This window comes from Ostrinia nubilalis, chromosome 16 (genome assembly GCF_963855985.1).
Source record: "Ostrinia nubilalis chromosome 16, ilOstNubi1.1, whole genome shotgun sequence".
Lineage (NCBI taxonomy): Eukaryota > Metazoa > Arthropoda > Insecta > Lepidoptera > Crambidae > Ostrinia > Ostrinia nubilalis.
The window spans coordinates 6,111,011-6,123,477 of record NC_087103.1 but is presented as its reverse complement, the minus strand read 5'-3'; the positions used below and the strand labels follow the sequence as shown (position 1 = coordinate 6,123,477).

The 12,467-nt window shown below is 37.2% G+C and overlaps 1 protein-coding gene across 2 annotated transcripts in view; it reads right to left on the bottom strand.

Moving 5' to 3' along the window:
• LOC135079296 (protein groucho) overlaps positions 1 to 12,091 on the bottom strand; it is a 75,327-nt gene extending 63,236 nt beyond the window's left edge. Inside the window, exons 1-4 of one of the 2 annotated variants that reach the window (XM_063973919.1) lie at positions 11,842 to 12,091; positions 4,713 to 4,810; positions 3,742 to 3,805; positions 1,287 to 1,331 (exon numbers count right to left, since the gene is read on the bottom strand). In XM_063973919.1, coding sequence (XP_063829989.1) covers positions 1,287 to 1,331; positions 3,742 to 3,805; positions 4,713 to 4,810; positions 11,842 to 11,910 — 276 coding nt within the window. In that variant the 5' untranslated portion in view covers positions 11,911 to 12,091. Of the gene's footprint in view, positions 1 to 1,286; positions 1,332 to 3,741; positions 3,806 to 4,013; positions 4,062 to 4,712; positions 4,811 to 11,841 lie in introns of those variants that run through there. The other variant, XM_063973920.1, reaches the window with a different exon arrangement.
• Between the last annotated feature and the right edge of the window lie 376 nt (positions 12,092 to 12,467).

Genomic DNA, 12,467 nt, shown 5'->3' with positions numbered 1-12,467 from the left:
AAAAACACGTGAGAAATTATTGACGTGTAAAACGAATGACTGTTTCCTATTATAGCAGCGTTTAAAATTGATTTTGGTTCCGTTTTGAGGACGTGTTAAAGCCGAGCTATTATTAAAAGTGGGGTTCGACCGTGGCAAGCGGGTCGGAGCGTAAAATCAACAGATTACTGCGGAACCCGGCCGACCCTCGGGCGCAGGGAACCCCTGGTGCATAATATCTATTCGTTGTGATATCTATTGTTCAACTGCGGTTAGGGTTATCAACAAACTGCGTACTAAAAAAGCTTATTAAGTTTTCGTAATTTTATTCATGATGAACGTAAGTAAACATTATCAATGTTTACTTATTAATTTATGTAATAAGGCTTGCCAATTAAATAACATACAGACAAGTCATATTAACTAGACCACATAATTTTAGAAATTCTTCTATTTGACGTTCCGTTGACTATACATATTCTTAAGATATTTTATACCCTTTTAAAGGACTCCTTTATTGCTAATTTATTTTATTATAAGAATCCTACTCACTATTTTGTATTAATACCTACCTATACCTTTTAAACCGACTTAAGGTGTAAGTATCTTAATGAGACTGCGTATTTAAAAAAAAATATATAAAGAAAATAGTATCGACAGCCCTAAAAACACCCCTCTTGTGATTTCTACTAAGCGCCTCTGTAACTCACAGAGATATAGTCTCCGCTCTAGTCACACGCATTATTTAGGGGAGCCTGTTCGAAGCTGTTTCCCCAGCAATATATCCATCATAATGTATTGAAATGAACGCCATCACAACATTACTCCGGCGCAGATTGTTAGACAAATTATTTTCCCTTCGTTCACGGAACGCCGGGAAAAACTCGAGTTATTCGTTTAACGTAAAACAATTTTAGCGTAACATTTTTCTAAAATTAAAAACCGATGTCAACAAAGCGGTTTGACCGTGCACAGGCGACTGACGGGAGCGCCCGGGGCCCGGGCCCGGTTGTCAAACAACGAAATCCAACAAACAGGCGCGACGCAATAACACGTTTTTTACGTTTACAACATTTCCCCGTGCGCCCATTCGCCCGACCGCAAATAAAATACAGCTATTTTTCCACTTCGTCACGATATTTTTAAAGACTCGCGTTGCGTTGGAATGTGGACGTTTAAACTCATTTAAATGCTTGTCATCATTATTAAATTATCGTGACAATCATAATGGTAATGAACTTCACACAATTAAAATGTAATAAAACAAATTAGAGGTTAATTATTAAATGATTATACTCATTACATACCTGTTTGTGCATTTCCACATTGAGGCCATACGACATTTCATAGTACTGAAACATAAAAGACACGCATTAGTCGAATCGATTACGATATTATGTGGGTCATTCCATGACAAATGTTACCGAGGGTGAAAAACTAAATATGTTCTTTTCGCATTAAATCTGATGAATTTTGAAAGTAAACATTCCAAATTATAAAGTGCAACAAAAAAAATCTGCAAGAAACAAGTAATTTTTAAGTTATTAGTCTTCAAAGTCTATACTTAAGTCAACTGTCTGAATGATCATTTTCTCTCTAATTCTTGGTAATCCGATTAAAAAAAACTATCAATCTGTGAAACGTTTTGCCACTATATGATTTGAGGGTATTTATCATAGTATCGGTAGATAGCGCCATAGTCCCAAAAAAATTGATAATCATCAAGTTTTAAGTGTGTTTTCTTGTTACTTCGGCGATGTAACACCCGAAACAAAAAAACAGGTATTTGTTTTATTATTGTACCTTACACATGGATTAGGATAACAATATTTGGTAAAAGTAAGGTCATGGTAGTAATGATTTCAAATACTAACTAATATCTGAGCATGATACTAATTTAGTATGTTTCTTTCTTGATTAAAAACTGTAACACCCGAAACGTTTCGGGTATTACATTTTTATTTTATGTCGATAATGTGTGTATATTGCTTGGAGAAGTCAAAAAGTATTACTGTGAGGGTCCTTCGACCTCCCACTAGCGCTGGCGTCGGAAAAGGAGTCATATTTCTCTATTTAAGACATTTTTGAAATGTCGCCTTAACACTAAAATTAAGGTATTGCTAAAAAGTCTCGATGTTTGACATTTCCATTAAATATCGTAATTAGAAATTAAAGTAATGCTATTTCAAGCCAAAAACAATAGAAAAAGCTATCTATCTATCTATCTATGTCAGCCTTTGGGTTCGCCTTCGAACATAGGCCTCCTCTTCAACCCTCCACCGTTTTCTGTCCCTGGCCACACGCATCCAGTCGAGAAAAGACGAGGATCAGCGACGTGGTGGAAGAGATAGAGAGCCGTAAATGGAGATGGGCGGGACACATTGCACGGATGAACCAGGATCGCTGGGCCAGAAAGACCCTGGAGTGGAGACCCCGCAACAACACCCGCGGCAGGGGAAGACCGCCTAAACGATGGACAGACGATATCCGGCAGCAGGCTGGAGTGAACTGGATGCGTGTGGCCAGGGACAGAGAAAAAGCTATATTCTGAGGAAAAATTAAACTTGAACTTTGTATATTTTTTAAGAAAAGCTGCTTCGTAATTTCAAACCAAAATTCGCTCTATTTGTGTTTATTTGTTGTACTCCTTATTTTGTAGTACCTAGAGACTAATAAAACACCGATTTTATCGATAAAACACATTGAATTTTCGTACTCGTAACACCCGAAACAGAACCATTGTAACACCCGAAACAAAGAGAAAAATTATAAAAAAATAGTAAAACGTTTTATGTAACAGTGATTGTATGTTACATGGTTTGCAAATTTCATACTTTAGAAGTCCTGTAAGTTTTAGGTATGATTCCTTAAGAAAATTCGCTAAATTTCGAGTAAATGCAGCAACAGTCAGAACATAGAGGCAAAATCTCGTAACGCCCGAAACGCACACTTTTCGACTCATATTTTCGTTATCCTACATTCTAAGCTGTACAAACTTTATTATTTAGATAAAACAACTAAAAACGGACAGATTAAGGCACTAATATTATTAAAATACTATTTCAAAATACAAGAAATTGTTGAATATGTGTGTACGAACGTAACACCCGAAACGATGGAATGACCCATGTGTGAAAATGTTCGCACGGAGTGTGACACGGAAAGCTTTTGGCACAGATTGGCTTCCTCAAATTATAGGAGGCGAGTGACCAAACATCCGCAGCGACTGAGTTTGGACTAGCGCCAGAAGTGTTTCCGACACATAAAAATTCTCAGAGAAAATTTCCTCCCGAGCGTATTAAAATAAATTGCGAACGATTTGGCAACACTTAATCGTGATTCATATCTGAATGGGGCGAACATTCGGGGATTAAAGCATGCCAAAATACACTATACATTACGCTGACAAATGCACGCTTGTTATTGTAAGGAACGCTAAGCTGGCTACAATGTGTTTTTGAACAGAATCCGGTATGATCTACTTAGAGGCACGGCAATTTAACAGTCGTTTAAATTATAGCGCCCATACATGTTTAAGTCAATTGGAAGCACAATTTTAATTAAATTATATTCTATTTTCGAAACACATTTCTATCATCAAATAATGAGTCTTTCCTAGATTTCACACGCCAACAATCGGAGCGTCCGATAAACATCTCCATTCAACCGGTAAATTAGACTCTCCCTCCAAATAGTTCGCTCTAATGATATCGTAATTGTTAGCATGTGCCGTTGATAATCAAAAAGAAAACAAATACTCACCATAACATAATGCCTTTGTATTTCGATTTTTTCACTAGCCAGTTTTTCACATTCTAATTTTAAACTGAAACAAAAATAACATCAAATCAGTACAAAACACAATACCTATCATTATCTTTACTTACACGGTAAATATTTTTTTGTAAATAAGTGTTGAAGGAACTATTAAATATTTAAACATAATTTGTGAACCGAACTGATGTTCCACATCGGCTGCTACTCGTAATAACGTATAATTACTTCAGAGATAATTAGTAAGAATGTGTACCAACTCAATAAGTAAGTATCCCACGCACTTAACGTTCTATTTAAGGAGCACTTGTAATATTAATAAAGATAAGCAGTTTATAACAAACAAGCTATTATAACACTTATCGTCGAGCTAGGTCAGACTTGTTACGGTTAGATTTTATCGCTCGGGACTATTCGGTTTCACTTCAGCTTGATTACTTTATTACTCCTTTTTGTGCTACGCTATTAACGTTAAACTCCATTTTAGATGGGGTATTATGTTTCGTATTAGCCCGAAATACTTTAGGGTAATTTTAATTTGTGTTGGGGCATATTTTTGTTGCATGACCTTTTTAAAGAACAGGTTTTTTAGGTCTCGGATTTTTTAGTGCATTTCCATTGTTATTCCTTCCTCAGACAGGTATGCAAACATAAAGTGTTGTTACTTTTTCCATGGATAACAAAGGAGGTCACAACGCTGAGCACAAAAAAGGGCTGCGCTCTCAAGGGCCAGGTAAGGGATTATTCCACTGATTCTATGGGACAGGTCGGATCCTGGATGATCTCCTTTTATCTCCTTTATTTCGCATCACAGATTTCCTCATTTTTTGTAGCACATATTTAACACAATATGTAGTTCTGATGCAAACATACCAGTTTTAATCTTTGCAGTAAAAAGTTTACAGAAGAGTGTTTTTATAACTATCGAATAGTGTAAGATGGTAGCAAGTGATACTTACTTATGATATTGTGCTTGAAGAAAGTTAAATTCCTCTTTAATCCGATCACACGATTCGCCGACGGTGAACTTTATTGGTTGACCCGGCTGCGGCGGTCCCTGTGAACAAAGTTCAACTGTTGTAACTTGCTACCTTAACCAACTAATAATAACTTATTATTACTTCGTAGGTGGCGTGTACTTTATTAAATACATACTAAACTGAACATAAATTTGAACCGAGTGTACTAGATATAGGACATTCTAGAGCAAATTAACACATCGTGACATTTGATAATATTAAAGCACCTACCACACAACCCATCAATCTCAGTCTTGGTATAAAAACATTCCTATCACGATACAAAAATTACACGCATCCCGAATTACCATAATACAAATTATCCTTTAATGACCATAATTCGGTGTGAGCCTCGATTAATGGAAAAAAAACAACGCAGACAGCTCGCCTCTTAACACAAAAATAAATTAACGTGAACACGCGAGCATGTAATAATAAAGTAAAAAAAACTAACTTCATAATAAGAAGCACGAAAATAAAAATAAAGCAAGGGACACAACAACACACGGTCGCCGGGAGGCCGACGGCAAAAAATAAATAACCGCCGCTCGGAGCCGGCGCGAGGAACAAACGGACTTTAAAAATAATAAAAGGAGCGTAAATAAAAGCGTAAAAGGAACTGGCGCGGCGTGTAGACGTTGTAAATGGAGCTGCGGACAATCGAGCTCGGGAAAAATGTGGCCGGGAATTTAGTGAATGTAACCACCGGAGAGATAGCCTTGCGGTCGCGCGCCTCGACACCGATGTCTCTCACTGTAATGGTTGATTGCACTTAATAACGTAATAGGTACTGCTAACCGCAGGATAGTCCCGTCTTAAGTTACAATTTATAGATTATAAAAACCTTGAAAATAATTACAAAATATTTAGTGACAAATTTTCATTAAAGCGTTATCTAAAAAAAATATATATTAAAATGTATTTGATTAATTATTCTAAGTGCACATATAAAACGATTCCGGATCTTTGAGGGCAACAAAAAAGCCGTTTCGAGTGTGAATTGACTCGGGCAATTTATTTATTCGTGTTCGAGTTTGCTGATCGTTGAGTCATAAAAAAGCAAATTGAAAGTTACAGACTAATGTATTTGAAAAGCAAAAGCAAAATGATATCGACTGTAGCAGTCTGAGGTGGGCGAGGCGATCGCGACCGGCTCGCGTGTGGCATTAAAGTGATGTCACGCCGCAGAGTGCAGTGTGCACCCGCCTTAGTGAGCGTTTTGAGTGCACATTTGCTCAGTTTTACACGTATGCGTTTTAACATACATTGTAAATTCTGGAGTTAAAGTTTACGCAGCTAAGAGCATGTTAACGTCCGCTTTCATTACTGCTAATTGATGGCAGTAAGGCAAAATAACTCAGTATTGTGATAAGATTTTATGACTGCTTTTGCACAAATGACTTTGTTGCGGTCCGATTGGACCATGTTACATTCTTCATTTAAACATTCTTCATTTATTTTGCATTACAGACTGGCAATGTTGAATTGTTTGCGCTCCATTTTATTCTGTGTACGCTCGCCCTTACAACCTCGGGCATGATCCATTCATCGAGGCATTTTATTTTATCTCAGTCAATATGTTACAGCTCCGGTTAATTATTTGTTTTATTCACTGTTATCTCGGCTTTATCTGCCCGCTAATGCGGTCCGCGTGTTATTTCGCTCTCCACAGACACGTTATAGGTAAAGTGTTTTATGACCGCGATTAAAACTACATAAATAAAATTACGAGCCAAATTAAACGCAGAATGTCATTGCGATAAAAGTAATTATTTATTCAGCCTAATTATACGTTGATTCGATCTTAAATAAATTACAGTAATTATAACTTTAGGCGAAAACATTATTCACAGAATTAATCTACGTCATTTAACTTCAAATTCAATAGTCCCAACTTCGAATCAATCACAAAAGAAACGAAAATAATCCGTGGCAATAATAGACTGAGTAAACGTTCCCTTCGACAGAAAAAAGATTCCCATAAATTATCACCGAAAAGGTCAAATTAAAATACAATGAACAGTTTTTGAGTGGTAGTATTGTGTAGAGGGCCCGGATGAAAGGCCCGCATCCAACGTGCACCGGCGACCACTCACAAAAACAAAACTAAACAGAATGCGTTTAAACGGATATAAAAAGAAATATACGTGTTCTTATTTCAAATTATTGAATAAGTCCGTCTGCCCACGTCTACCTGGCTGGAGATTTTGTTATCGGAATTTGAATTTGGAGAACTCAATGGATTGTGCTTTTTTTTCTTTTCTCTCTCTCATTAATTCGACAGTAATAAATGGCCTATCAACCAAAATAGTAATTGAGCTAAGTTTAAAGTAATAAAGACATCATTCAAATAGCAGATTTTAGGTAGTAACTTTCTACACAATGAAAGTATTATTCGAAGGATAATTCTTAGAAACTGCGAAAAGTGAATCGATGTCAACTGTTTATTAGTAATATTAGAGACTTGCCAGTTCTACAGAGAGTACACACAAGTTCAGCGGCTCGGTAAACACCTAAACACCATTCGCACTTACAAACCAAACAAGCATAGACAAATATTTGAACATCAAGATTGGCTTTGGGCCATAACGCCGTAACGCTCAACTGACTCGAAGTAATTTCTACTCTAATACGATCGTTTTACGATCCATAAAAGTTCAGGCTGGTTCCGTTTATGGAACGCTTTGTGTTTCAGAAACAAAAAATGTTAGTAAACTAATATGGTAGCGTAGTAGGTATCTGAGAGCCGATTTTGTTTTCTCAGAAACACAACACCATGAACCGCCCAATAGCTTGACATCCTTCACTAAGAGCTTCTACGAATTAGTAATTGACGCCTATCAAGGTAATATAAATAGATAGGTGTCCAAATATCGAGTCATCAAACAATAAGTCTCTCTAACGCGTAATTAATTAATGCCGGTAATAAAGCTATTAAATGTGAATTTAAACTGATAATAGACTGAAGTATGTATAAAATGTAGTTTTGTATGTTTTAGAATTTTGTAATGTACATATTTATTTATACAATATGACGCTTTTTATCGCTGATGATACTGTATCAAGATAAGATTACTACATATTTAAATTTATATTTGGGACATGGTCTCTTATTATTAAGTTATTATGAGATATTAAATATGTACTACATAAAGTACATTAAATACCATCACGTTCAGACCTTAAAGTATGTTCTATCTTAAGCTTCTAGCACAAAATCTTCTAGTGTCATATTTATGTTTCCAAAGAATCCAGAGATTCTTTTTACTTTTAAAATATTTTATACAAAAATAATACGTGTCTATTACTCCTATTAAAGACTGAGGCTGAGTTGCATATTACTTTAACAAACGTCAAAAATCTGTCAAACTCCATACAAAAAACACCGGTTATCGTTATAGTTACGGTCAAAGTTAAGTGGTGCAACTCAGCCTAACAAACGAATACATTGACGTAGGTATAAGCTAGTAGGTATATGTTATGTATGTGCTAGAGTTGCCACGAATAGTGATTTGGCCGAATACCGAATACCGAATATTCGGCAACGCTGTCGGCCGAAGCGCCGAATATTCGGCGGCCGAATATTCGGCACAAAGCACATGCTAGTCGAGTGCGTAAATAATAATACGACAGATTGCGACCTGTCTCCATAGCGCGCGGGCGGCGTAAGGCAATTTGACTGTTTCATTCAATGAGGGTTTTCGCGATTTAAAAATCCGCCAGATGGCGGGACGTGGATGTAGGGTCTGACTGCTGCGTGATTGGTGGATTTTGACATATCTGTCAATGTCATGTCAAAAATAACCAATCATGCAGCATTTGGACCTCGCGTCTACGTATTGCCATCTGGCGGATTTTTCAATCGCGAAATCCCTCATTGCGAGTAAATCACGTCACGGCACGCATTGTCAGATTAATATAAATTACAAAAATAAAACGTTACGATTTTGCTGAAAAGTTTGTTCGTTAGTTCTTTTTCAATTGTTTGTTCATTAAAAAATGTCACCAATTATTAAAAAATCTGCCACATGGGAATATTATGAGATTTGTAGTGAAACTAATAAACTGGCCAATTATTTGCTGTGTAGTAGCTCTGAAACTAAGTTGTAATGATAATGAGTCTAGTAGTACCGATGAATCTTCTCAACGTCGTAAGAGAAGAAACTTGAACGAAAATGACAAGTCATTTGAAATACACAACAGTTTCTGGAACTGCTTTGAGGAAGTCGCTAAAGATAATATTTTATGCGAAATAGTAATGATGAGGAGAACGTGGAGAAGAATACTGTGGCAAATGAGATGGATTTTTATTTGAAATCAAATCGACTAGATCGGAAAGCTGATCCTTACAAGTGGTGGTCAGCTAATGAAAAACAATACCCAAACCTCTCGAAATTTGCGAAAGTTTATCTTTCTTCTCCCGGGAGTAGCGTGTATAGTGAGAGGTTGTTTTCTGAAGCTGGTATCATTTATGATGAAAAGGGTAATCGTTTGCTACCGTCAAATGCTGAAAAGCTTGTTTTTATCCATCACAACTTACCGCTGATTAATTTTACTTATTAAAGTATTGTAATTTGATAATAAGGACAAATCTTGATTAATATGATGTGTCATTTTTTTCCATGATTTGGTATTCGGTATTCGGCCGAATAGTACCTATTATTCGGCCGAATACCGAATACCAAACAAAGTGGCCGAATAGGCCGAATACCGAATAGTAGCCGAATATTCGTGGCATCTCTAGATGTGCAAGGAAAACATATGAGGTGGCATCTTGATTTGACGAGGCTTTGTTTGCGTACTCCAAATGACTTGTTTGCGCTGTGATAGCGATATCTCGCCACATACCCGGAATCATTTCGGGTGATATTGACTCAAGCACTAACTCTTATCAAGCGATGATAATCCCATTTGATGAAATACATTTCCGTTGATAACCAGGGAAATAAATCTTGGAGGCCACGTTTCTTTTAACATGCTGAGTCAATTTTAACCTAGACCTTAATTACATTTTGATAAAAGATTACATTACCGAGCCCGGTCAATTAAATTAAAATAGGTATTACGTGCTTGAATTTCTTATGAAACTCAATTTGCAAAAATCGATCAACGACGTTTATTGAATTCAGAAGGCGCATTAAAGCGCTAAATATTTTATGACTAATGAAACGTAATGCGGAAATAAATTTCATAATGGAAAGACTCAGTTATCCACCTACACGGAATTTAATGCTGGTGATAAACAATGATATAAAATTTCAAACTCTACACGATAAAGCACCTAGCATTGTTTGAAGAAAACGTTAAATGCTTTGGACAGTGACGCAGTTGAGTGTTTGGTTATAGCGGTATTACCAAACCATCAGTCAAATATTGACCGAGTAGGATGCGACACGGATTTCTAGCAAACAGACGAATAGGCATACATTAAACATCCCACCTCCGTCATTTGATTTGGGAGACTGGCCAACAAAATCTTTCATATTCCAACCATTTGGTTCTAACTATAATCGACTGTTTAGTTCGATCGTTGATTTAGTTCCGTTTGGTACAAATACCTAGTTAGATAAGTGATAACATGAGACAGAGGATTCAAGGTCTGTGCGGCAGATAATGGGGTCCGGCAGCAGGGTCTTCTTAAACAGGTATTATCTGGAACTATTTGACCTCACGATGACTATTAATTGGACTTAAGGTTTAATTAGTTAATAAGCCTGCTGTAGAATGTTTGTCATGCGGTAAATGGTACACGAATATTAAAGTAAAGTACCTACTATTGACTGACCTTTTGACTTATTCCACAATCAGTTTTAGCGGGAATAATAGCATAAAGTAGGTTAGTAGATTTAATATTTTAATAGACGGGAAAATTTTATGAATGAATAAAGCGCGGCATGCAATAAATCAGTCTATTTTGGTAGTAGGTACCTACTACTACCCACTCAAGTCTCTATAGGTTGTAAACATGAATGAAACAAAACATTCAATGATTAGTAGTAGAGATATACTAATACTTATGTAGGTACATTATTTACATATTATCTACAATGAAAACAACACTGTAATTGATTTTTAAACTGTGGTTAGTTCTCCGTCGGAAAACGCAGCGACAGATGCACTGCGGCTTGCGGTTATCTGTCTTCAAGTTTATCACCGGCTGGATAATGCGCTTTTCTGTCTAAAAAATAGAGTTCGATTTGGCGTGTTGTAATGAAAGGATTACTATTATGGTCAGCTTTATGTTAGAACCTTTTAATATTAACATGATAATACAATAATATTCTGTATTAAACGTACGTTGTTAGGTATACATATAGTCGGATTGCGAAGTGCTAAGGGGAATTTGTCCCTTTGATTTTGAGTATGATAAAGTCCTTTGCACACAATTTCACGGGTAATTGAGTATTTGACAATGATCCGCAGCGCCAGGGCCGGGACCGCCTCCGCGGGGGGCTTAGTATTCTCTCACATTTGTTTTCCACTGAGCTGTAAATAATTTTTTTCACGCTTTAACATTCTTTTGTGTTACTATCTTTGTTATATTCATAAAACTGTAAACTTATACAATGTAACACAAAAACGTGCTGTCGTTTGTTTTACAATGTGTTTCGCTAGTGCGTTGTGTTTCTGAAAGAAGTTGAAGATTAGAGATAAACGCTCTAACGACTAACGACTAAAGTAACGAGCGATGCTTTCCCCACGCGTCGCAGTATGTTAAAAGAACTTGCTTTGTTTGTTATGCCAGAAAGAGTTTAAAACATAACAGCAATTACTTAGGTGTAAATGACAATAAGAGTTAACTTTATTTGTCTAAAATTATAAGTCCATCGAATCTCTTTTGCGTCTGGTCCAACTTAAAAAGATGATAGGAGTACAAACTCCGTAAGTTTACGTTTTCCGTGGTCTTCTTTTCAGTGTCCGAGCTTTGGACGAGCTTGAATGCGTCATTGTTTTGAAATTGAATGAGTTTTCGCGAACTTTTAAAAATGAAATGTAACGGACAAAGATGTTACTAATCTAGAGGTAGGACCTAAGCGCATTCATTCAACAATATGCATGTGTTGCTTACCGGATGCCTGGCGGCCGCCACGGCAGCGGCGGCGGCTGCGGCGTTCATTGCGCCCGCGCTTGGATACATCCCCACGTCAAACACACGCGGTCATCGTCTGAAGCACTATAAGTAAAACAGGACACAGCACACACTCCACTCAATTCACAAAAACAGCACTAAAAACGCACGTAATCCGCGCAGCCAGTCACACGCGATTCACTTAGAAATAAAAATGCGACACACGTCCAATACGCACTGACGCTACGAGCAAACTGGCGCGCCGCGCGACGGGGGGAGCCGCTCCCCACCCTATCTCGTATCCTCCGACCCCTCGCATACCGCTGCCTGCCATACATATTTTCTCCACTCGAATTTTTCGTCGACTATCTTCATGTTTGAGGAATACTTTTAGGCGAATCGGAGATATACGCTCTAATAGATACGTATTATTTGGGGATTTTCCTAGGGGTGGGGGTGGGGTGTCGGTGTCACGGTTTTCGCGATCTCGCCTGCTCCTACTGCGCGAGTTATGCGATCCAGCTTGACTTGTTTTTATTTCAACAGGGGATGCTATTATTTTAATTTAACTGCTCTCTTTTCATTACCTATAAACAATCTTATTTACAACTTGACATCCAAACTAC